The following is a 26,575-nucleotide window of genomic DNA, read 5'->3' on the forward strand; positions in this document are numbered from 1 at the left end:
CCCTGGCATCCTGTGGCTGCACTACTGTCTGCTTCTCTACATCCCTGCGTGTCTACATACTGGTATAGGCGATGGTGCGTGCGTGTGTGGGTGTGTGGGGGGGCTGGGGGGTGTGGGGGGGGGTGGAGGAGGGGGGGGGGGGGGGTGGAGGAGGGGGGGGTGGAGGGGGGGTGGTGGAGGGGGGGGGGGGGGTGTAGTAAATTTGCTGAGACTGCCAGCTCTGCTGGGCTCAGCCCCTCTCCCAGACAATCAGATGAATTGGAGCCGGGGCCATTAGCAAGCTAGAATACATTAGTGCTGCTACAGAGGGAATAGAGAGAGAGCTGCTTCCTAACCTTGTCAACCCTCTACTTGTTTACTGAGGCAGACACCCGCCACCGGAGAGAGAGGGCTGCGTGTGTGTGTGTGGGGAGGGGGGGGGGGGGTGGGTGGGATGGGGAGGATGTGTGTTTCTCTTCTGTCCGTGTTAGTGGGTGTGTATGGAGTGTTTTTTGTGTGTGTGTGTTTTGTGAGAATGTATGTGTGGTTGGCTGTATGTGCCAGATGTCTGTCCACATCCCCTGTATGAATGTGCGTCGGCAATGTGTCTGCCTGGCTGTAGGTTGGAGCCACAAACATGATGATCTAGCTGTCTGCATGGGCTTGCTTGCTTAGTGTGAGATACACAGTGAGAAAGCAGAGCACAGATAGTGAGAACAGAGAGAAAGGAAAAGTGTGGATACACTATGTGGCGTGTGTGGAGGAGTGTGTGCTTCGTTCTGTTATTTGGACTTAGAAAAAGATAGGTGTGTGTGTGTGTGAACATACAACTCATATGATTCCCTCATTCATTTATCCTGTGTGTTTGTAGCAGAGACATTCTCCCTTCAATTGATGTCCTCACGCAACCTGTCAAAACACTCCTCAGCACTTACCTCCCCCCCTTCTGCTTTCACTATGACCGTGAGTGTGTGTGTGTTGGTGGTGGTGGGGGGGGGGGGTGCATGGTTGTGTAGATGTGTGTGCATGTCCCATCTCTAGGCTGATGAATGTTTCTGGGTGCTATTCCGCTCTGCAGGCCTCATTCGAACCTGTGAGTGAGACACGGGAGTAATGAGCTAACCGGTGGCGTGGCTGAATATGTACATGAGTTGACAGGCGCCCGCGGGCCAAATTCGCTGGCCAACTGTGAGGGCTCCCTGTGGTAGCTGGTGTTCCAACTCCGTCGTTCACCCCCCCCCCCCGTGCAGCTCTGCGTCTCCATGATATACGCAACATGAAGAATTAATGACAGACTTTTAATGGCGCAATACATCAACACAGCTTAGTGGGTATCACGTAGTCAGTTTCTCTGGAAGTTTTTCTCGGAGTAAATATATGTTTTGTAATGTGTCGAACAATTCCGTAAGAGAGCGACTGAGTGTTGCATCAGGGGAAAGCCCCACGAAAAACATTCCCTCCTTCATGTCTATTTTTTACAGTCAGGCTTAGGGTTTGTTGTTATTTGCCGTGTGCTGTCAACAGGCACTTTTTGAACATTCAAATGATTTAAACTTTTAGCAACTGTATAGTATTCCGGACTGTTCCGCAAGGCTGGGGACTTGATGAAAGCCTTCGCTCAAAAAAATATTCCACGTTCTCCATTAGCTGTCATCAAGGTCAGAGCGCAGTATTCTATAACTGATCTATGTAATTAAAACAGGAGCCATTACTGTGTTCGACTAATGGCACCAGTTAATCTCGCCTGGCTCATGGTTTTGAATTCTCTGTGGCTCGGCTTGTCTGCTGTAAATGAATCCCTGGCACGCAGTAAGCTTAATGTGTGTTTCTTTGTTTGCATCGTAATTTACTTAAGGTCTACCAAGGACCTAACAAGCATTAGCATACCCCTCTCTCTGTCCGTTAATGTGTGTGTCCTCTTTCTCTCTCGTCCTTCATCTCTGTTTTCATTGAGGTTTTATATCTCGTTTTCTGTTTTTCACATATACATGTTGGAGACCCACACCTCCACTTTGTGTTTCCAGATCATCAGTAGCTTGTTTCCTCCAGCTGGGTGAGTGTGGATGGGTTTTGTCGCAGACAGTATGTGTGTCCTGCTGTCTTTGTACCTGACCAGCACAGTCTGATGGCTAGATTCATGACACGGGCCGACTCAAGGAAGGAAGAAGAAACAAGTGGATCTTCTAAAGCAGTCTTTCAACAACTCAACAGTTCTTGAGGTTCAGGGACTTGGATAAATGATGTTTGCCCTTCCAGGCAACCTACAGATGTTGAAACTATAAACTCAGCCAGTGAACAGTTGGTTCATGTCTGCTCATGTGTTGATGGATCGCAAGTTGAACATTTGATGATAGACAGATAGATAGATAGATAGAAACAGAGCTCAGGGCAACCTCCAAATGCAGTTAAGACATGGAAGCGCGTCAACAACAAAAAAACTCCCCTTCAACCTCTGGGCTGCCTCCAGTTGACTCAGTTGTGGGGTCAACAGCAGCCTAAACGTTTGTTTGTGAAACCATCTCCTCTGACTCAGGGCTGTGGGCTGTCTGGGGCCTCCAGGGGTGCTGGGTGTGGTGGTGACATGGGAGGATCGCTCGGGGGACTGTGGACGGGGACGGGGGGTTCCCATACTGCCGTTTACAGAGCTTCAAACCCAGAAGCCGGAATGTATGGAGTTAGATTAGTTTCATAATTCAAACAAACAAACGCAACACGATTCAAACAAACTTAACACGATCCAAACAAACGTAACACGATTCATACAAACATAACACGATTCAAACAATTTTAGCCAATCACCGGAGAATGTCTAATATGGGTAGACGGGCTCTGCGTTAGCCTAGGAAACACGGAAAATGACTAAACATGAATCCTGCCATTCTCAACAATATTTAATCAGGTATGATCATCGGTTTAATAAGATTAATAAGCAATATTTCACCTACATGCTACCAGACGACATTGCTCATGATCTGAAGGAGACGATGTCCGTCATTATGGCAGGTTGTTGAAGTCCACATAGACACGTTAATGTGATTGGCTAAAATTGGAAGAGACGATCTGATAGGCTGCTGAGGATATCTTTTAGAAAAAATGCATTTGTGGATCAAAGCGCGTCAGGAAAGTTCCAAAAATCCACACGAACGAATGCAAGGATTCACACCAACGAATGCAGGGATTTGTAACTTGTGTTTGTCAGGTTGCAAACGAATGTAATAGGGTCATTTATTTGTGAATCGCGTTACAATTGTGAATCACGAAATACATTTGTGAATCGTTTTTTTTCAAGCAATCGTTTGTTTGGATCGTGTTAAATTTGTTTGAATCGTGTTGCGTTTGTTTGTTTGAATTATGAAACTAATCTAACTCCATAGGAATGTTCCACCACGTTCAAGACAGACAGGGTATCCACCTCTCTAAACAGGACTCATAAAAAACACACAAGACTGAAGAAGAAAAGCGTGTGTGTGCGTGTCGCTGTTTTTCATGCCATGGATACACAGACTGGTCGACGATGAGTAGATGAGAGGCTGAGCATCCTGGTGTGTGTGTGGTGTGTGTAGATATGTGTGTGTGTGTGTGTGTATAGGTCTCTAAGTGAATCAGGAAGCCATGATTGAAGTCATGCCATCGATCATGGGACTGCTGCGTCTCGTAATTAGTGTCCCTCACATGGAGTGGTCATCATTTCAGAACATAGGTTCCTCTGGGGGTGGTTGGAGGGGTGAAGTGTGTGTGTGTGTGTGAATGTGTGTATTCAGAAGCACATGTGTGTTCGACTGTGTGTGTGTGTGTGTGTGAGCTCTGAGAGTCTGTAAATGTGTGCGCATGCATGTGTGTATACATATGCATGCATGTTTGAGTGTCGGTGTGTATTTGTGCACCACCCTGTGGGTGTTGAGGCAGTGCGTGTGTGTGTGTGTGCTCACAGTGTGTCCCTGTGTGTGTGTGTGTGTGTGTGTGTGCTCACAGTGTGTCCCTGTGTGTGTGTGTGTGCTCACAGTGTGTCCCTGTGTGTGTGTGTGTGCTCACAGTGTGTCCCTGTGTGTGTGTGTGTGCTCACAGTGTGTCCCTGTGTGTGTGTGTGTGCTCACAGTGTGTCCCTGTGTGTGTGTGTGTGCTCACAGTGTGTCCCTGTGTGTGTGTGTGTGCTCACAGTGTGTCCCTGTGTGTGTGTGTGTGCTCACAGTGTGTCCCTGTGTGTGTCTGTGTGTGTGTGCTCACAGTGTGTCCCTGTGTGTGTGTGTGTGCTCACAGTGTGTCCCTGTGTGTGTGTGTGTGCTCACAGTGTGTCCCTGTGTGTGTCCTTCTCCCAGACATGCCCTCTCTCCCCCAGCACCCACCCCTTCTCCTCATGCTAATTTAATCAATTAGGTGTTTTAATAGATTTAGGGACAAGTGGAAGCCCAGATTATGGGCTGGGAGATTGGGGAGCAAGTTATTCTTTGGGGTGATTTATAAAAATAATAGAGTGTGGCGCATGTGGGGGATCATTTAATGACAAGATGAGCAGAGTGAGGACAGCCAAATTATGGATGACATCCTGTCTCTCTCTCAGTCTCTCTCTTTTTTCCTTGTTCTCGCTCTCTTCCTCTCTCTCTCAGTCTCTCTCTCAGTCTCTCTCTCAGTCTCTCTCTCTGTCTCTCTCTCAGTCTCTCTCTCTCTCCCTTTTCCTCTCTTTTCCGCTCGCACCCACACACCGGTTGTACACCTTAGGCCTTCTATCACACATGCGCACACACACACTTATCTAGACACACGTACACATACAGTACTAATACTGAAAGACACATTCCATCATTTGACACTTTCACAGACTCTGTCACACACACACACACACAGCCGTTTCACACACACCAGACTCCAGCATTCCCACGGTTTGACTTTGACTGAACAGGGAGGGCTTGTGCAGCCAGACCCCTGGCACGGTTGAGTGCGTGTCACAGTGATGAAACGATAATGGCAGCTTTATTAAAACCAGCCCTGCTCTCCTCTGGGCTTCAGGCTACCCGGGCAGGGAGAAAGAACTGCCACACAACCGGACTGAAATCAAGCACACCCCACATCCACCTCTCCCATCAAGTGGAGTCAAATGCATCTTCCTCTTCCTGGAAGTCAAATCAAATTCACCTTCTGACTCAACCTCCTCTCCCAGGGAGGCAAATCTAACATACCTCTCACCATTCTCACACTGGGAGAAACGGAGAAAAAAAGGAGTGCGCTTGCTATTTCTTTTTTCTTTTCTTTCTGTCTAGTCAAATCAAAGCCCTCCTCTCCTCCCCCCCCCTCGCCATCTCCTCTTCCCTGGTAGTCGAATCAAACACGTCCGCCCTGAGCCTCGGCATTGGTTTCCAGTCTCCGAAGACTCCGGTTGCAGAACCCTGTTCATGTATAATGAAGGATGAAACTTTATTGAAGGCTGAAGAACGACAGCTCTGCCCTTGGATACGCAGCACGCCAGTGTGTGTGTGTGTGTGTGGGGGGGGGGGGTTGAGCGGGGGGGGGGGGAATGTTAATGTGGCCCATCTCAGGGTTAGGCGCTGCCCTCGTTAGCATCAGATGTTTAAATAATTAGAAAGTACAAACAAATAAGGAATAAGGCGAGGGAGCCAGACTAGGCCCTCACCAAATCAATATAGGATAGACTCAGGCCTCTGCTGACTCACACACACACACACACACACACACACACACATTGTACACACACAAATAGAACACACAAACTCACTCACACAGCCAGTTGGCTCCAAACTCTGGTTGTTTTCTGCTCACAGAGAGATCTGTTTTAATGAGACCCTCTCTCCAGCCAGCTTTAGATGTTGCTACTGCTCTTCTGATAGATCTGTCTGTTTCTCTCTCTCTCTCGTTCTCTCTCTCTTTCTCTCTCTCTCTCTCTCTCTCTCTCTCTCTCTCTCTCTCTCTCTCTCTCTATCTATCTTTCTGTCTCTGTGCAAGCAAGGTTTATGTTTCTCTTCTTCTCTATATTGTTGTGATCAATTTTGTTCTGCAATGTCCATCGTTTTTAAAAGGGTTTGAAATTGACAGTTCAGACTAGCCAAATAAGGGCTTTAGAATAGATGGCCTGATCTCCCCCCTCTCTCTGTCTTTGGCCCTCTCCTCGCTCCTCTGTGTGTCTCTCCTCATCATCCATTCAGACAGCGTTCCCTGTCCACGAGTCCCATGGATCTGGGATTATGGTGTGTAAGTGTAGTGAGGACTGGTGCATCACAAATCAATAAGCAGGCTGTTCCTGAAGCTTCCAGAGGGGCTGGCTGGGGACGGGCGCTATGGGGGTGGGGGGGATGGGGGGGAGGGTCGGGGGGATGGTCAGGGGGAAGAGTCGGGGGGCACGGTTGGGGGGTTGTTTTTGGACGTGTGTGGGAGAGAGATGGAGAGAGAGATGGAGAGAGAGATGGAGAGAGAGATGGAGAGAGAGATGGAGAGAGAGATGGAGAGAGAGATGGAGAGAGATTCTTGTGTGCATTAAGACCCCTCGCTTTCTCCTCAACCTCGTTTTTCCCCAAACTTACACTGGCATGGAAAATCGGCTCATTACTTAACATTGAATATTTATAGGAAAACAGTTGTCATAACTTAAAAGTCTGGTTGCTTTAAATTGTTTGGTATTGATGTTGCGATGTTTGGAGCCATGCACACGGTGCATACATTCAAACTGATAAAATAAAAAAATTAAAAGAATTACACAGAAGATTAAAATACACATCTCTTACACTATACCGTATGCCTTTGGAGGAATCTTAAGGACATGGCTATTATCTGTACCGTACCACCACGAACAGAGTAATCTAGCCTACAGTTAATCCTGTTAATGTCTTCAGATGTTCTGTATGTGTCTGTAGGGCCTACACTACTGTGGACGTGTGTCTTGGGGGTTGTTGGTTTAGTCTGCCCTCTTCTCCCACTCCCAGAGGGCCCGTTTTGAGCCTGGGGTTTTCCTGGAGGTTTGCCAGGGGCTGCTGTCTCCCTACTGGGATACCTTTCCCTCCACTCGCCTCCTCCTGGCAGGCTGTCGGGGCAGTAGTAGCTACACTCAGGGGACTCCCATCCTACCCACAGTGTTCAGGGACTTAGGGAAACCCGGTTTGATTAAGAATACGATTACAACTGTTTACTTAATTCATGGCTGATTAACCGCCCTTTATAGAAAGCCATCACTGTGTGTGGTTTGAGAAGGAAAACACCCAAGGTGTGTTCACGTCCCTCCCACTTTCCAACCCCAAGCTCTTGTGTTTTAAGATTCCTGGAATGAACCCGTGTAAAAAGAACAGCATGACTCACAGCTGCCAATTAGCCTTCTGTAGACGCCTCAGCCCACTGCCAAGTACGGTCAGTCATGAACGATGGAGGGATGGAGGGATGGATCAATAGTTAGATAGTCAGGATTGAAACATACATCAGGCAATAGACAACACAAAAAAGGTAGCGAGAGAGGGTGGAGGGACGGAAGGATAGGAAGGGAAAAAAAGAACAAATTGAAACGAAAGGGGGTGCAAGCAAGCAAGCAAGGGAAGTTATTCTCAAAGAACAAAGCCCCAGGTCAGTCATGAAGCAGTACATTGTGTGGTGTTGTTCCCTCAGCTGAGAGGGGGCTGGCCAGTGAAGAGACGGAGGGAGAGGTGAGGCAAAGGCAGGTGAGCCAGACCCTCAACACCATTCTGAGCCGGTTAGAGGTGTTGTTCCTGATAAAAACAGTCTTCAGTTTTTTGAGGTGAGGATGTTCTGTTTTAGCTTCTGCTAGTCTCCAGGAGAAAATGAGGCAAGGGAAAGAGGAAGAGAAAGAGAGAGAGAGAGAGAGAGAGAGAGAGAGAGAGAGGGAGGGAGGGAGAGAGAGAGAGAGAGAGAGAGAGAGAGAGAGAGAGAGAGAGAGAGAGAGAGAGAGAGAGAGAGAGAGAGAGAGAGAGAGAGAGAGAGAGAGAGAATATAACAGGCTGAGTACAATGAGGAAGGTTTTCTATATACACTGTCCTTCTCTCAGGGAACATTAGCACTTGCTTTTTTTAAATGTATTAACGGGTACTCTCTGTCACACTTACACACATACTGCACACACATACACACACACACACACACACACACACACACAAAACACTATTTTATAGTATATTAGCATACACAAGTAACCACTCAGAGTGGGGAAAGATGAAAACGTCATTTTAGAGGTCTTTGTAAAGTGCTCTAATGGTACCAAGGAACGCAATTATCAATCTCTCTTGGAGAAAGAGTTTGACAACACTTAGGTATCGGGGAGGGTTGAATTAAACTGTGATTGAATGTACATTAAAATTAAATATGTGAGAGTATTTAAAAAGCTGACATTCCTGGGATGTATGTATCAAATCGTACACAACATATTTAGTTGTAAAGCAATTAGACCAGAAACAGATATCTTTTTAAAGGAAGGAAAAGAGACTATGAAATAGATTTAGCTACAGTTGTAAGCTTTATTGACCCATGTAGCACAAGCCTGGCTTTGATACCTTAACTAACCCTAGAGAGAGAGCAGAAGAGAGGGGAGAGGTCGAGCCCGGGGAGAAAAGAGGCCAGATAGAAAGAGAAAAGGACATGAGTAGACAGAATGTAGTTGGAGAGAAGACAAACTGACTCCCAGATACATTTATCTCTCTGTCACCCCCCCCTCCCTCCCTCCCTCCCTCCCCCCCTCCCTCCCTCCCTCCCTCCCTCCCTCCCTCCCTCCCTCCCTCCCTCCCTCCCTCCCTCCCTCCCCTCCCTCCTCCCTCCCTCCCTCCCTCCCTCCCTCCCTCCCTTCCAGTGCTTGTACTACAGTGTTTGCACGCCTCTGCAATATCTGCTGCCTGTCGACACTTTGAATAGGTGGTGTAAACTGGCCTCTCGGAAAACAGGATGTCAGCATCCTTTGTTGTTCAGTTATCTGGTTGGTTTTAATTAGACCGATTATTAGACAAGAAGAGTTGTTTTTTCCACCCACTCATCAAGACTCCTGAGTGATGATGTCGGAAAGTGTCAGAATGTGTGTGTGTCTTTATTGGATGGTAAGGCATTCATGTGGTTCAGTACTGAATGAAGGAGCCAGGGCTGCTTTTAGCAACTTGTAAACAGGGCATCATCTCTGTAAACTTTCACTCATGTACACACAAGTGTGTGTCATACAGCCTCTCTCTGGAGTATTCATGTATATACAGAATAAATAGATGGAACATTTAAAATAAAATGTATTTTTCTCTCTCTCCACCACTCCTGCTTTCTCACTCACCCTCTACCCCTCCTATCTCTCTATCTGTCTTCTTGTCATCCTAACCCCCCTGCTCCCTTGCCAGCCTGCCGGTGGCTGCGTCCCGCCCGGCTGATCAGGGCCACTCCAGCGGCGCCTCAGGCAGCTCCAGCGAATCAGAGAGCAGCTCCGAGTCCGACTCCGACAGCGAGAGAGCAGCTCCAGCGACAGCGAGTGCAACGGCGCCTCCCGAACCGCGACCCCCCGAGGTACGCACGGCCACCCAGCCAATCCCCATCCCCCCCCCCCCCGGGCGAACCAGGTGGAGGGGCAGCTAGCCGGGCCGAGTCATGAGGTCGATATAAGAGCGGATTACCTGAGTCCTTTCTATTCCGTTTTGTCTTGAGGGACCTAATAAGTAATGCTGAGTCAGGGAGATAAAACCAAACGAAAAGCGCGGTGCAGCTCAGTGTTTTAAGTTGCTGGTGTGGAGAGCTGCTGATGCAACACAGAGGCCCGCTCAGCAGTGTTTAAGAGCCTGGCAGGCCCTCTACGGGACTGCTCTTGGAGCGTGTGACCGGGGTAAATATTTACCTCTGTTCTTCTGGTGGCCCCTGTGCACCCCTTCGACTTCCTCTGTCTCGTCATGGGGGAACCTTACACACACACACACACACACACACACACACAGGAAAACGCATATGCACCCATACAGACGGCAAAGGCAAACACTCACACACATCGGGGAAAAGACACACACACACGCGCGTCATCTGCAGAGACGTCTCCATCTCTCTCTGAGAGCACTTTACTGGTGTTTTGCTCCGACCCTCGGGGGACTGCCCGTACTTCCAGCCTGTTAGTGTTAATGTGTTACTGCCACTGGTCGCTTTCACTCCCAACTCTCCTCCTAGAGCAGAAGGCATCTCACAGCGGCCCACGACTGGGACGGGCTGCGGCCCCTGGAAATAAAACAGCGTGGAAGATTAGCTTTTATGAAGGCTTGCGTCAGACTGGATAAGTTAGTGTGTGCACTTTTTTTTTTTTTTTTTTGTGCCTGTGTGTGCACCCTTTCACACCCCCACCCTCCCTTCGGCTTCATAACTCCCTCCGCTTTTAACACCCCTTTCCATCACCAGTTCATTTCCACCACTTCCTCCTTTAATTCTCCGCCAGTGACTCAATATCGTTTAGGACATCGTTCAAGACCGTCTTTATGCTTTTCATAGCTGAGATTTATGCCAGGCTGGAGGCATAATGGCAGAAAACAAATGATCTGAGATGGCATGCTCCAGAAAGATGGAGTCACCAGTGGTTGGGGGGGGGGGGGTGGCGGTGGGCAAGACACAGAGAGATAGAGAGGCAGATACTTAGTCATTCACTGAGTTGATGAAAGCCTGTTTTAACGACCTCCTCATCCCCTCGCTGCCTCATTGGTTTGTGGACGTCCTATAACTCGGAGGAGACGATTGAAATTATCATATTTTACACCCATGAGTCAACACGGGGTGTTTTTATGATTAGCCTGTAGTGCTATCAAAAGTGCAGAATGTTTCTTTGTACTATAAAACTCGACTTTTTTTTCCCAATGGTTGTTAATAGTCCTAACTCACAAAGCTGGTAAAAGCATCACAGTATTTGCTGATTAAAACACATGGATTTCCATAAAAATGATTAAAACTTATGATGAAGTCCTAATTAAAAAAAAATTCTGGATGTCTCTATCTTGTCCATGATCAAACTGGATTTTAAGACCGTTTTGTAAAATTTCTATTAAATTATTCAACCATGTTTCTTCTCTTAACTTCCTTAGCCTGAACCTCCATCCACCAACAAATGGCAGCTGGACAAGTGGTTGAACAAGGTGACTCCGCATAACAAGTCCCTGGTAACCCCTCAGCCAGAAAGCCATGTTCCGCCCGTTAGCTCCCAGCCCACCCACAACCTGGCATCCGAGAGCCCCGCCCCAGGGGTTAAGACCAAACCTGGCAATCCAACCCCGTCCCTGGCCCTGCCTGATCCTAAAAACCCACGAGGGCTTCTCAGTCCCGACAAAGCCAAGCCAAAAGCGGTCCAGAGGGCACCCGAGGGGCAAAGGTCAAAGGGCAAATTTCCAGGTGTGGCGGGGGCGGAGCCAGCAGCACCTCGGCGGAGCACAGGGAAGAAACAGCCCAGGAAGGTAGAGCGCTCGTCCAGCCTGGATGACCAACAGCAGCACCATCCACCCTGGCCCAGACCCACCCACTCCAGTCTCCCCACCAACCCCCCCAGGGAGAAGGACCCCCCACCTCCACCCCTCCCACTGGAGGCCCCCCGGCCAAGGACCAAGGCCCCAAGCGGGAAGACAGCCCCAAGGAAAGAGCCCCGCAACACCAGCACCACCTCCACCCCTACCCCTCCTGCCCCTGCTCCTCCTGCACCCCCTCCGCCAGCGCCCCCCGCCCCGCCCGTGGACAAGAAGAAACACAGGGGACCCAGCAAGATCGTCCCCAAGTCGAAAGAGTTCATCGAGACAGAGTCGTCCTCCTCGTCCGAGTGCCACTCGGATCCGGAGGAGCCAGGGAAGGTCCTTCTGCCACCGGGCCCAGGACCCAGCACCACGGGCAGCCTCGGCAGCTTGGGAGGCCTGAAGCCCAAGGAATGTATCACCCTGGGAAGCACCAACCTGAGTGTGACCAGCCTGGGAAGCTCCAGCAGCACATCCATACCGGACCCTGGAGGGGTAGGGGACTTAGAAGACCCCGAGGCCCTGTTCTCCCCCACCCCGCTGGGCCAAACCCACCTCCTCTCCCCCCTAAGGGACCTGGAGCACATTAAGTCCCTCTGGGTAAAGATTGAGCTCAGCTTCCTGACTAGGATACCCGGGCAAGAAGTGGCCCGCAACCCCACGCCGCCCCCGCCACCGGTTGTTGTGCATGCGGTGTCTGCCAAGATGGCGGAAACGAGGGAGGGTGGAGCCAAGCACAGGCGGCAGGTGCCGTCTTCCTCGACCCCTGTCCAGAAGCCCCCTAGCAAGAGCAAGAGGAAACACAAGGTAAGATACCTTTCACATGCTCTCTCTCTCTCTCTCTCTCTCTCTCTCTCTCTCTCTCTCTCTCTCTCTCTCTCTCTCTCTCTCTCTCTCTCTCTCACACACACACACACACATGTTCTCTTTCACTCTCTTTACTCTGCTTATACCACTGCTCTCTCTCTTTCTGATTTTGTCTCTTGTCAGTCGCTTTCCAAGAACCCGTAAGTCCCTGTTCCACACAGGACCACTTATCAAACGTCCCTTGTTTCCCCCCTCAGTCTGAGCATTGTGAAGCGGTCAACGGTAGCAAGAAGCTTCGCTTGGAGGCTGACTCCCTGCTCCTGCCTCCCTGCATCTCGCCAATACACAACCACAAGAGCTCTGGCACAAAAGAGTAAGTGGCCCTGGCTGCACAGCAGAGAGCGCTCCTGTGATGGAGGTCACGTGCTTAAGACAGGGAGGGGGGGGGGGTTACAAACTCAACACTCGGTTGTAGTGAAAGAGCACGGTGCTTTCATCACGGTGCTGTCCTCTCGGCGGGGGGGGGAGGTGTCCAGTGTGTGGTCTTTTGTCAAAGCCTACGCTTTGAGTTCTGTTTGGGGACAGAGAGGACATGCTGTGGCGTTAGCAGCACATGTGAGAATTACATTCATCATTTATGGCTTTGCCCTGCTCGTGACATTGAAGGTTTGACACTGACAGGAGAGCTAATGCAGCTGTCTGGCTAATTTTAGGCACTCTATTAGTGCTGGACCAAGGGATTATCAGGAGGGCGTGTGTGTGTGTGTGTGTGTGTGTGTGTGTGGGCATGTGTGGGCGTGTGTGTGTGTGTGTGACATGAGGCCTCAGGGTCATGCAGCCAGTTGCCCGCATCTTCTGCCAAAACATCCCCACTAATCACTACGCAAATCTCTTTAAATGATTACCTCCAGTTTAAAATATGAGGCTTCTCCCACGTCTTGTTCAGAAAAGTGTTTTCGGTCCAGCGTCTGAAATACAGCCTGTCTTCTCAATGTCTCTAAATCAACCCTGTTTAGACAGCTTCAAAGCCAAATCTTCACCCTCTTAATCAGATTGGAGACTAAAAGATGCTTTTTATTAACGCTGTAAACGTATGCGCAAAGGCTCGTTTTCAGGCGCCATAAAACGGAGGGAAATATGCTGCCGTTCCGGAATAACCTAACAACATCATCCTAATTAGGTTTCCAGCCAGTTCTTTTTTCTTTTTCTTTTTTTTGGTCTCCGTCCTGTAGTTCAAGCCTCAGGCAGTGTGCAGCTAGCTAAGCACTTTCTCTCGGTATATCAAACCTCCACGGGTTTGTGGGAAGGAGAGACAGACATTATCTGTTGTTGCAAACAATGTGAGAAGAATAGTGGCCATGAGGGGGCCATGGTGAGATTTAATAAGGAGTTTAACAGCCTCGATGGTTTGGAAATTCCATATTGACTTAAGATAGCCAAACCTGGACAAAACCCTGATTTCGACTGTGTTCTTGCTGTTCTTAATAAAGCAGGGTAACACAATAGAGACAAAGAAGGAAGGATCTGGAACGGTGAAATAGCGCAGAGAACGTTCTAACGTTTTCTATGTGATGGAGCGTTATCTTGTTGAAACGTTGTGTGTGGCTTCGAACCCCCCCAGGCCTTCTCACCTAGTCTAGCTAGCATGCAGACCACGCGGAACACAGCCAGCTCTGCACACAAACAGACCTGGAACCTGTCTTTGTTCTACTCCCATGAATAGCTCTGTCCACACTTGTAGGGGCCTACTCTATTCTAACATGTCTTAACTAGAAACAAACTGGGGATTTGTTTCATTTGATAAAGGGGTAGAGATACCAGCGCATCCCTAATTACTAACTCAGTCCTCTCAGAACCCGAATAGTGCCAACTGGCGTCTGTGTTTGTGCAGGGCTTCCTCTGACAGACTGGGCCAGTGCTCTGCCAGTGTGGGGGGAGGATGCATGTGCTCCTGTTGCTAACACAAGAAGACTGTAAATCCAAGTGTCCTGTCACAGAACGCTGCCGTTCCGCTAGACCATCAATCAATATTTGGCTCCGTCAGACCAGGAGCTGTTCTCTCTCTCCCCGCTTCCATCGCTCTCCGGTCTGCGCCCACGGAGGTGTAGCCTGCTGGCTCATAACACAGATGGGGTCAAATAGAACAGCGGAGAAGCTTGTAGTCTCATTTTTGAGTTCAAGAAGGAGGAAGGTGCAGTTTCTAATATTGGGTGAAAATTTGCTGAAATTCAGTGTCCTTATAAAAAATGTGCTTCATAATAACAAATAACTAATACTGACGTGTCTGTCCCATATTACACTTTGGCCCTGACAGACAATATGCAGGGACGTACTTAATTTTATTTTCTAGAAATTAATTGAATCCGCTAGAAATTGAATCTAGTTTAATAACCTACAATGGAAAATATTAATTATTAGACTAACATCTGATTATCTGCCTTAATTCACTTCAAGAGCCAATTTTAAGTAATCAGATACTACAGTCACTACTGTAACCTTCCAAAGATCCAAGAATGATCCGTAACAATAGGTTATGATAGTGTGCTCCCTCTCAGCCCTGAACGTACAGTAAAGTCTTCTTTTCCATCTAACCAAAGCCCTCAACCAGTCAGAATCATTTATCCTTTTTTGTGTGCTCTCCATCCATCTAGTGCTTTGATGGGGAGAGACAGGAGATTGTCTGGTATTTCAAAGGCTTGAGGAACCGACGGTACCTCCTTAACTCCAGAGTGTGCCACTGTGTGAGGGAAGGCCAGGCATTGTTCCTTTTCTCCCTGACTCTGTCTCCCGAACACCTTGAGAATACCAAGTAGCTGCTCGGCGTCGAACAGGGGCTGCTATTTCAGGCATGTCGTTTGGATCAATTAGGTTTGAACGTGAATAGATGAATGGTCTCCTTTCAAGCGTTGAATGGAATGGAACGTTGTCATGAAATGTACTGACATACAGGAAGTGTAGTCAGATACGTTGTGGATTTCTTATCCATTTTCCTGTCAATATAAAAAAAGAAAATTTTGATTCATTGCTATCCTCTCCATTTAAAGTAATATTTCCTCTTTTCATGTCTTCATGTAGATATTTCAAAATCACCCTAACCTCCACAACATATCTTTTTTCTCACTCGGTTTATCCATCCATATTCTATATATCCATATCTTTCTTTCTACTTACTCTGTTGTCTCGCAGCTCCTTAAGGAGACAGTCCAGGAAGGAGAAACTGCTTCCCCCCTTGCTGTCGCCCCTCTCCGACGAGCCCCCGCGACAAGGCAGACCCAGCGAGTGTAGCTCCTCTTTTGGCCAGGACGGTGGGGCCAGCGGCCCCATCACCAGCACCTTCCCTGCCCTGGGCCTCTCCCTGCCCCCCTGCTCCTCCTCCTCCTCCTCCACGTCCTCCTCCTCCTCTCACAAACACCGCAGGGGAGACGGCAAAGCTTTTTCGCATTCTAAGACGAGCAGTGTAAGTTGATATGTGTTTATGCTTTCTGCTGGTGATGTTATCCAAGGTGGCTTTATGGTGGCCAATGGCAGCGACTTTTCTCTGGGAAGAATAATTGAATTCATGAATATATGATAAAATGTACATCTAGAAATAGATTTGTTTATTTGTTGATCTCGTAGTCTGAGTATGACTCCAGGGTATTACCATCCTTGGTTAATGAGAGAATATGCGTGGGACCATCTGGATTAATTGTTAGTGTGGAAAGAAATGTGTGAGACAGTTACACGTTCAGTTTGTTGACAGGGACACGAGTCGAGTGCCTGTCCAGTTCGCAGAGAAAAATCTGTGTAATTCCACAGAGGGAGTCTGAGGGACGGTGGTGGGTTTTGCATTGTTGCTCTGCTCTAGGCCCCTCCACCGCTGGTTCCTGTGTTTTGGCAAATCTAATTATCCGTTGGAGGGATTTCAAAATAGCCTTGAAGAGAAGAAAATGGATCCCATGTGCTGAATATGTTAGAGCAGGACTCAGAGTAGAGGGAGATGATGGTGGTGGGGGGGGGGGGGGGGGGGGGGGGGGGGCACTCAACTGCAACACACCACAAATGCAAAACGATATATATACACACAAACAACGACACACACACCGGCTACGTAACTAGCATTTTGAAATCAGCAGTATGTCATTAGCATACAGCATAGTATTATTATTAAATCCAGTGTAAGCTAATTAGCGTCCCCCCTCCTCCCTCATCCCCCGCCCCCTACCCCGCCCCCCTCTTCCTCAGGAGGAGGACACCCACGGCAAGCCCTGCAGCGGTTTCCACGGCAACGGCCAGTCGGACTCAGATATGTGGTCGAACCCGTCGTCCATGTCCATGGAGCAGGCAGAGCCGCGGAGACCCAAGCTCACGTTCAACAACACGTATGTGTTCCCTCAGTGTTCAAGCCTCCAGTTCCCATAGTGCCACACAGTCAACAACGCTTTGCTGTGTGCATGACGCTGAACCAAACATGCGCCATCTAGTTGAGCATATTTATGTATGGCTATGTAGGCTTAGAGCCAAGTCTTTAAGCACTCCTAACACCCAATCCATGCTGCCCTCAGCCCCTGTGCCAAGCCACAGTGACAAGCACAATGCAGTAATGTAAACCTTAATGTTAATTGAAATGTAAAGGGAGGCAGAAAAAGATATTGCCCTTTGGCCTGGGAGGGGGTCAGAACATTTTCCCTGGTTTGGACCCTTCCACATGGATCGTTGATCTATCATGAAAAAAAGGCAATAATCAAATCATAGAGAGCAATGCAGGGGAATTTCTTTTTGTACAGTCAAGCAATTGATCAAATGTATGTTTTTTTCATGCAGGGTTCACAGTGCAGACTACTACATGCAGGAGGCTAAGAAACTGAAGCACAAGGCCGACGCACTGGTAAAAACTGCCGTTTCAGATCTCTGATTCCACCATAGAAGTACATCAAACTAACTGATCACCTTAACAAGTGCATCAACACACAAATAAAAAACACATTAAGAGAATGTTAATTACTATTCTCAGTGTTTGCTCTTGCTGCAAATATCAAAGGCAATAAATCCTTCTTGCTCTGTAAACTGTGAATTATTCCGCCTCCTCTAGTCAATAAGCAGACACATTTTTGGGGGTGGCTTCAGAAATCTGAAAAGCTACTGACTCCTGTTCTATAAACCCATTAACAAACAACTGCCTTGTGCCATTAGCCAGCTGTACTGACTGAAACACCAAATTAAAAGCCCTGCTGGCCACATTTCTCTTGAAATCCTCACATGAACACACACACACAATGGTCCTACGAGGCAGAACGCCAAAGGGTGGACAAGAGAGAGTGAGACAGAGTGTATGTATGTGTGTGTGAGAGAGAGAGAGAGAGAGAGAGAGAGAGAGAGAGAGAGAGAGAGAGAGAGAGAGAGAGAGAGAGAGAGAGAGAGAGAGAGAGAGAGAAGAGCCCTTGTCTAGTCCAGTCATTCTCCCAAAGTGCCTCTGGGTGATCCGCCTCTAAAGGAGCTCTCTCACACATGCCCTCACACACCCCTTCAGTCTCCTCAAAAAGGCAGTTTCAGATCAGAGTTAATTTACTCACCCGTTAACAGAGGCTTAATAATTGGATTCCAACCTCAACATGGGATTTTATGGAGAGTTACAAAGGGGGATTCATTAATTGATGTGTTTATGCGTATGTCCCTCTGTCCATCTGTCCACCTTCAGATGGAGAAGTTTGGCAAGGCGGTGAACTACGCCGATGGCGCGCTGTCGTTCATCGAGTGTGGCAACGCCATGGAGAGAGACCCGCTGGAGGCAAAGTCTCCCTACACCATGTACTCTGAGACCGTGGAGCTCATCCGGTAACCCTACACCCTCACCTCAGCCTCACACCCTCACCTCAGCCTCACATCCTCACCTCAGCCTCACACCCTCACCTCAGCCTCACATCCTCACCTCAGCCTCACATCCTCACCTCAGCCTCACATCCTCACCTCAGCCTCACATCCTCACCTCAGCTTCACATCCTCACCTCAGCCTCACACCCTCACCTCAGCCTCACATCCTCACCTCAGCCTCACATCCTCACCTCAGCCTCACATCCTCACCTCAGCCTCTGACCTGCACCTCAGCCTCAAACCCTCACCTCAGCCTCACATCCTAACCTCAGCCTCACATCCTCACCTCAGCCTCACATCCTCACCTCAGCTTCACATCCTCACCTCAGCCTCACATCCTCACCTCAGCCTCACATCCTCACCTCAGCTTCACATCCTCACCTCAGCCTCACATCCTCACCTCAGCCTCTGACCTGCACCTCAGCCTCAAACCCTCACCTCAGCCTCACATCCTAACCTCAGCCTCACATCCTCACCTCAGCCTCACATCCTAACCTCAGCCTCACACCTCAGCCTCACACCCTCACCTCAGCCTCACATCCTCACCTCAGCCTCACATCCTCACCTCAGCTTCACACCCTCACCTCAGCCTCACATCCTCACCTCAGCCTCACATCCTCACCTCAGCTTCACATCCTCACCTCAGCCTCACACCCTCACCTCAGCCTCACATCCTCACCTCAGCCTCTGACCTGCACCTCAGCCTCAAACCCTCACCTCAGCCTCACATCCTCACCTCAGCCTCACATCCTCACCTCAGCCTCACATCCTAACCTCAGCCTCACACCTCAGCCTCACACCCTCACCTCAGCCTCACCTCCTCACCTCAGCCTCACATCCTCACCTCAGCCTCACTCCCTCACCTCAGCCTCACATCCTCACCTCAGCCTCACTCCCTCACCTCAGCCTCACATCCTTACCTCAGCCTCACACCCTCACCTCAGCCTCACATCCTTACCTCAGCCTCACATCCTCACCTCAGCCTCACATCCTCACCTCAGCCTCACATCCTCACCTCAGCTTCACATCCTCACCTCAGCCTCACACCCTCACCTCAGCCTCACATCCTCACCTCAGCCTCACATCCTCACCTCAGCCTCACATCCTCACCTCAGCTTCACATCCTCACCTCAGCCTCACACCCTCACCTCAGCCTCACATCCTCACCTCAGCCTCACATCCTCACCTCAGCCTCTGACCTGCACCTCAGCCTCAAACCCTCACCTCAGCCTCACATCCTAACCTCAGCCTCACATCCTCACCTCAGCCTCACATCCTAACCTCAGCCTCACACCTCAGCCTCACACCCTCACCTCAGCCTCACATCCTCACCTCAGCCTCACATCCTCACCTCAGCTTCACACCCTCACCTCAGCCTCACATCCTCACCTCAGCCTCACATCCTCACCTCAGCTTCACATCCTCACCTCAGCCTCACACCCTCACCTCAGCCTCACATCCTCACCTCAGCCTCTGACCTGCACCTCAGCCTCAAACCCTCACCTCAGCCTCACATCCTCACCTCAGCCTCACATCCTCACCTCAGCCTCACATCCTAACCTCAGCCTCACACCTCAGCCTCACACCCTCACCTCAGCCTCACCTCCTCACCTCAGCCTCACATCCTCACCTCAGCCTCACTCCCTCACCTCAGCCTCACATCCTCACCTCAGCCTCACTCCCTCACCTCAGCCTCACATCCTTACCTCAGCCTCACACCCTCACCTCAGCCTCACATCCTTACCTCAGCCTCACATCCTCACCTCAGCCTCACATCCTCACCTCAGCCTCACATCCTCACCTCAGCCTCACACCCTCACCTCAGCCTCACATCCTCACCTCAGCCTCTGACCTGCACCTCAGCCTCAAACCCTCACCTCAGCCTCACATCCTCACCTCAGCCTCACATCCTCACCTCAGCCTCACATCCTAACCTCAGCCTCACACCTCAGCCTCACACCCTCACCTCAGCCTCACATCCTCACCTCAGCCTCACATCCTCACCTCAGCCTCACTCCCTCACCTCAGCCTCACATCCTCACCTCAGCCTCACTCCCTCACCTCAGCCTCACATCCTTACCTCAGCCTCACATCCTCACCTCAGCCTCACATCCTCACCTCAGCCTCACTCCCTCACCTCAGCCTCACATCCTCACCTCAGCCTCACTCCCTCACCTCAGCCTCACTCCCTCACCTCAGCCTCACATCCTCACCTCAGCTTCACATCCTCACCTCAGCCTCACACCCTCACCTCAGCCTCACATCCTCACCTCAGCCTCACTCCCTCACCTCAGCCTCACTCCCTCAGCCTCACTCCCTCACCTCAGCCTCACATGGATACCAACAAAGCAACATTAACAAACCTTTTAATGCTTAATTCAGCCTTTAAATTATATATACATGCTTAAATAACTAATTTAACGAAGGGTCCAATAATATATACACAATATATATAAGGAAATGAAAAAATATAAAATGCTTTGTTTGTACTGTACATTGGCATGTATGGAGCATAAAAAGGAAACCTGTAATTGTCACTGTTGAGTTCAGCACTCACACAGACTCTCGCATGCATGAATGTAGGCATTCACACACAGCCTTGTCCAGCAGTCCCAGGTGTCCTCTGTAGAAAATGAGCATCATTTCAGCCTCTGAGGCTCAGACCTACCCCACAAGTCAGGCAATTAGCAGGTCTCTGATTGTATTAATGGCAGGCTGAATGAGAATAGATGGTGCCTGTAGCTCATTCTGCCGCACGGGGATCCGCGCTCGGCTGATTGAAATCTTTTCTTCAGAAGCCATTAAACCCCATCAGAACGCCACGAGGCTGTGGCGTTTACCGGGTGCGGCCTGGGTTTTATGAACCCTCGGTCACTGCGTCCCTTTGTCACACTAAATGAAATGACTGGAAGTCTGACAAGGGAATAGAGGTGGTGTGTGACTGCGATTTGTGATCAGCTTGTCTTTTGTCTGCTCCCGCTCTCTTTAAAGGTACGCCATGAGGTTAAAGAACTTCACGAGTCACTCGGCGACGGTTGCCGAGAAGAAATTAGCTGTGTTGTGGTGAGTTTCTCCCTGCTGGGTTTTAATCTGAGCGTCTATTTCTTGTGCAGGAGCGCGGTGAACAGGCAACGGCAGTTTGCTGGAGGATATTATAATAGAGTGACAGGCCGGTGTGTGTGTGTGTGTGTGTGTATGCGTGTGTGGGTGATCACTGATCAGGCTGATTTCAGTGAAATCCAGACAACTCCTCAAGACGTTAGCAGCTAAACCCTACACGTAGCTCTGACACCTCTTAAATCTCCCATCAGCCATCACTCCTCCTTTGCCAATCGGATCTTATGTATCTTGAAGGGAGCTTTAAAACTGTGTGGAAGCACTTAATCAGCTTAGAGTGGATCATTATCCCCCTATTTCATTAAGCTATTAAAGAATAATGAAATATTTCCTCCCGGCTGTGTCATGTTGTATACAGCCCATCACAGATGTTAGGGTGAGAAGACATGACAGCAAGGCCTGGAATGTGACTCGCAGGATTTACTTACATACATCGTATGAAGGGTATAATTACCAATGGAACGGTTTTAGATTTCTGTTGATAGTTACAGACATTCAGAGATACAATGATGCAATCTATATTTAAAAAATGTCATAGAGGAGGTTTTGTTCGGGGAATGGAACATGCAGTGAAAGTCTTGTGCTGCCAATGTGGGGTGTGTAATCGTTTGTTTTGTTTGTTCACAGCAATCGCTGTTTATCTCTGCTGTACCTGAGAATGTTCAAGCTGAAGAAGGACCATGCTGTGAAATACTCTCGTTCCCTCATGGAGTATTTCAAGGTAACACCGCAATACTGCCTTGGCCCTAGTTGCCCAGGAACGTTATGGAGATGTGTTATGATAGTAAAAATTGCATCAAATGCAATTGTTGGCTAGTTACTCTATGAGACATTTTTAAGATGAATGCACTGTATATACTACACCTAAACACATAAAAAATGCATTAATTAACTTTGCGGCAAAAAAAATATAAATTGTCAAACATGCAAAGCCAATTAGGATTTCTGAACACAATTATTTTTTTGTTTGAATGACTTCCCCTCATTAATTTTGCATGAAGTTATTAAACCCCATTTGTCTTATTTTGCTGTTGCTGTGCAAATTAACTATATCAATTATATACATGCATTGTTAGTGTCAAAGCATGCTTAAATTAATTAGCCACTGTTTGCATTACGTTGATGTATTATGTATGCTGCATGTCAGCAAAAATGCAGCCAACTGCTACATGCTAACCAAACTCTCTCTCTTCCTGATTCAGAACTCTTCCAAAAGTTCCCAAGCACCTTCACCCTGGGGAGCCAATGGGAAGTGAGTATCCACTTAACCTATCATGTGACTCTCATGAATCTGTCATGCTCCTGAGGGGTGTCCAGCATAGAGTTAATAGGGCTCTGTTCTACATCTGTGATGTTCAGTGGATTCAGCTCAATTCCATTGAACTCAATGGCATTTTATTTATCTCAGGGAAGACAACAGTGCCTGTAGGAAAACACTCACCAGTAATTTGGTAAACAGGAAAGACAACATGATGTAATGCCTCCACCCTGTGTCCTCTATGTTGCACTGGAGCACTAGGTGGTCCTATTGTGAGTCAAGAGTGTGTGTCCATGGGTGTGTGTGTGTGTTTGGCAGCCAGCCACTCTCTTCCTCCAACCTGTCTGGTATAAGGCCAGGGTTAGCTCCTCCTCAGCCCTCACAGCCTTAGCCCGGCCCAGGCCTGCTGTTCGACTGTGTGAGGAGCTGTCAAAACCAATTAGCCTCATATCCATGGCTTCTCCAGCCTTTTCCCAGCCTCTCAACATCCACCGTAGCCCTCCCTAGCCCCCCTAACTTTCCACTCTCCAGGCTTTAACAGCTTTCCCCAGCCTCCTCCAGTCTTTTCCAGGGCCTTTTCCCAGCCATGCTAACCCCACAGAGGGCTCCCTAATCCCCCCTTTACCCTGCCAAGCTAGCTCCCTTTCCTGCTGGAGCTCTGATCAACACGACCTCCTGCTATCCACCCTCTCCTCCAGCCCTTTCCAGGGTCCACCCAAGCCACGCTAACCCCACACAGGGCTCCCTAATCCCTCCTTTACCTTGTCGGCTGGGTCCCCGATACCCAATGGAGCTCTGATTAACATGAATTCCGACTGCACCTCTTCTCTCTGACAATCCTTCCTCCTGTTTGTTTGTTCTCTCCTTGACAATCATCAATCTCCTTTTTTTCCCCTCCTTTTTCCTGGAGCCTTTGTTTATTTGAGTGAAACCTCTGCGGGCAGGAGAGAGAGAGAAAGAGAGAAATAAAGAGAGAGAGGGGGGGAGGAGTGAGAGCAGGGGGTGTTGACAGGGAACATAATTTCACTTCACGGGGCGAAGCGGCAAGCCGCTCAATCTCGCAGCGAATTACAGGACCCCAAGCCGGGTCGTTTGCGTCCGCAGCTAACAGACTGATGAATACGTCAGCAGATTGATGGCCGAGGAGAGCTGACAGAGAACGAGGCTAGAGGTGTCAGCCTACAAATACCCTCCAGTTCACTGCACTTTATACAGGCCAGATCAGTGTTAATGATTACGCCCACTAAAGAGTGTTTTTAAATCCGACGAGAGGACATGCATCGGTTTCATGTAAAAGTGCAAAAAAGAGTCTTAGCTCAAACAGTAATGCCGCCAGCTGTAAACTAATTGGTCTATTTACATTTATGTGCGCAGGTTTCACTATCCCAGTTTTCCCCAACCTCACAGGCCTTGGCTACAAATTACAAAAAAACCTTCATTCATGTGTGAATTTTCTATAAAACAGGATACAGTGCCCATTCTGTTAATTATACGCTTTAAAGGTGTTGTTCATTCACGGTTTTCTGGACATCCGACTGAGGAATACAGTATACAGTGTACAGACTATCTCTGAGATTCTACATTTCTGTCAATTCCCATTCATTCTAGAGGGTGATATCCGGTGAACAAACAACACTATCGCCAGACAAAGAACCAACAAACCGTGTTTAACCTTTCATGTGGGGATCTCATTCCAGGAGTACCGGCACTCCGTCGCCCCTCTCTCTGAGTCCGTCTCCGGTCAGTTCCGTCTGCAGTAGCGGCGGCGGCGGCCCGTCGGGCCAGACGGGCTCCGCCCCCTCCGGCAGCGTGGCCATCCCCCAGAGGATCCACCACATGGCGGCCAGCCACGTCAACATCACCAACAACATCCTCCGCAGCTACGAACACTGGGACACCGCCGAGAGACTGGCAGTCGAGAGCCATGGTAGAGTTATGGAGGCACTCCACACACACACACACACAAACACACACACAACCTAAACACACGTAAATCAGTCACGTCAGCATTTCACCAACACTGGAATGACATGCAGGCCATGGGAAGCCAAGGTGTCTGTACCCTTGTGGGTTTTATGTATGTGTGTACATTGATGTCCATTCCCTATGTAGTTGTGGCTTTGTAGATTAAAGTCCACTTAGTGTGTGCAAACGCATGTGTGTGTGTGTGTGTGTGAGAGAGAGAGAGAGAGAGAGAGAGAGAGAGAGAGAGAGAGAGAGAGAGAGAGAGAGAGAGAGAGAGAGAGAGGGACCACTGGCAGTTTCAAGAAGAAGCTAGCTAGCCCATTAACAGCTGCTGTGATGCCCTCTTCCACCTCCCCTCCTCTCTGGCTGATCTCCTAATGGGCTCCACCTGCCCTGTGTGACATAGTCTTTGGTGGAAATGAGACAAGAACGGCTCGAGTTATGACTCTGTGTGTCCAGATGGGCCGCTCAATTTGCACACACACACATACACACACACACACAAGATGCAAGCACACAGGTGCACTGGCTACTGGCATGCTGTTTTTTAAATCCACTGTTAATGTGTGTTTTCTTCAGACAGAGAAAAGGAAAAGGGAGAAAAGACTGAAATTAGTGTGACCTGTTATCATGTCTTGTAGAAATGTTAGTCTCACTAATGCACCTGCAGGCACACACATACACTCACCGCCCCTTCTCTTTCACACACACATAGAGAGAGAGACCCACTTACACAAAGTGTATTCAAGCACACACATTTGGACACATCACCTTTACTGCATCGCTCTCAACCGTACCAGTAGATTCATGCTGTTGTTATCTTTGTGTTTCTCTTTCCCTCTCTCTCCTCCTGAAGAATTCTTTGAGGAGTTGGACTCAGTGCTGGAGCCTCTGAGCCAGCTAAGCAGCATGACTGACCTGGTGCGCTACATCAGACAAGGCCTGCACTGGCTCAGGATCGAGGCTCACCTTTTATAGTGCTGGTCTACTAGGACCTGGGACTGGGCCTTGGACTGGAGCTAGGACTAGGTTTGGGTCTGATCTTGGGATTATGGACTGGGATGAGAACTGAAGCCAGGGCCTGTGATTGGAGTTTGAACCTAGGATTTGGGTTGAGGCTGGACTAGGCCCAGGCTTGGGACCACAGTGCAACTGGACCTGCCACTGTCTCACATTCATCGCTACCTCCACCAGCATCTCTTCTGTCCAACCACAACCCACCTACCAGCCAGCATATCCCTACCTTCTGACCCAAATACCCCCATACCCAGTAAGTCAGTATTTCCCCTCAACACATCAGAACATCAAAGGTCTCCAGTTTCCTTCAAGTTCACCATCAGCTCTGTGTCTGTCTCTCCTGTTCTCACTACTGAGCTTGTCCACTGTTCTGATGGTCACAACCTCCTTCCCAGTAAAGAAAACAAGGCTGACCAGCACAGGTCTGTTGGAGGTAGGATCGCTCACCAAGTCATGCGCCACATGTTGAAATCCAGTAACTTTCCTGTTTTAACTGAATTTGTTCAACAACCAACCATACCGACACAAACTACAAACTGGTAATCTGGAAACTTCTGTTATTGCTTCTGAGGGTTAGGTTTCTGATCTCTCATCCCGCCCACCTGCTGTGATGTGTGTAGATCACAACTCTTTGATAATAAATATGGGCGGGGTCATTTGTGCATGTTCACACTGGGAACACTTAATCCGTAGGTGATGACATCATAAACGCCATCTGTGTTCTGTGCTTAGTTGTACATCTAATTGTCAGTGTATTTGAAATTGGCCTGATCGTTCGAAAACGATTTGTTGTACTATACACACACTGATTACTAGGAGGGCGTGTGTGCGTGAGCTTGTTTTCTTTGTAAGTATTTTCATGTAAATGTGAGAGGACTTGAGGCTGTGTGTGTGTGGGGGGGGGGGGGATAGTGGGATTGTGTGCTTTTGCATGGTCCAAGTGTTACCATTCATCATTTTACCATTGCTGAATGTGTATGTGAGACAATGAGGATGTATGTGAAATAGGATTTTCACTCTGAATATACAAAGTGCCTCTGGATCCAGTGAAAATTATTAAGAGTCTATATTTAAGAACAAGAATGAATCTAAATGATTTTTCCATACCATATTGGTATATTAGATTTTTTTCGTAAAACCACGA

At 48.7% G+C, this 26,575-nt stretch overlaps 1 protein-coding gene across 1 annotated transcript in view; it reads left to right on the forward strand.

Annotated features, from left to right (window-relative positions):
• aff2 (AF4/FMR2 family, member 2) overlaps window positions 1-25,665 on the forward strand; it is a 48,408-nt gene extending 22,743 nt beyond the window's left edge. Inside the window, exons 5-16 of the mRNA XM_047021807.1 lie at window positions 9,297-9,459; window positions 11,004-12,224; window positions 12,482-12,597; window positions 15,411-15,681; window positions 16,449-16,585; window positions 17,028-17,091; window positions 17,902-18,038; window positions 21,066-21,137; window positions 21,819-21,912; window positions 22,394-22,443; window positions 24,147-24,376; window positions 25,271-25,665. Coding sequence (XP_046877763.1) covers window positions 9,297-9,459; window positions 11,004-12,224; window positions 12,482-12,597; window positions 15,411-15,681; window positions 16,449-16,585; window positions 17,028-17,091; window positions 17,902-18,038; window positions 21,066-21,137; window positions 21,819-21,912; window positions 22,394-22,443; window positions 24,147-24,376; window positions 25,271-25,392 — 2,677 coding nt within the window. The 3' untranslated portion in view covers window positions 25,393-25,665. The remainder of the gene's footprint in view (window positions 1-9,296; window positions 9,460-11,003; window positions 12,225-12,481; window positions 12,598-15,410; window positions 15,682-16,448; window positions 16,586-17,027; window positions 17,092-17,901; window positions 18,039-21,065; window positions 21,138-21,818; window positions 21,913-22,393; window positions 22,444-24,146; window positions 24,377-25,270) is intronic.
• The last annotated feature ends 910 nt before the right edge of the window (window positions 25,666-26,575 follow it).

Source organism: Hypomesus transpacificus, chromosome 1 (assembly GCF_021917145.1).
Source record: "Hypomesus transpacificus isolate Combined female chromosome 1, fHypTra1, whole genome shotgun sequence".
NCBI classification, from domain to species: domain Eukaryota; kingdom Metazoa; phylum Chordata; class Actinopteri; order Osmeriformes; family Osmeridae; genus Hypomesus; species Hypomesus transpacificus.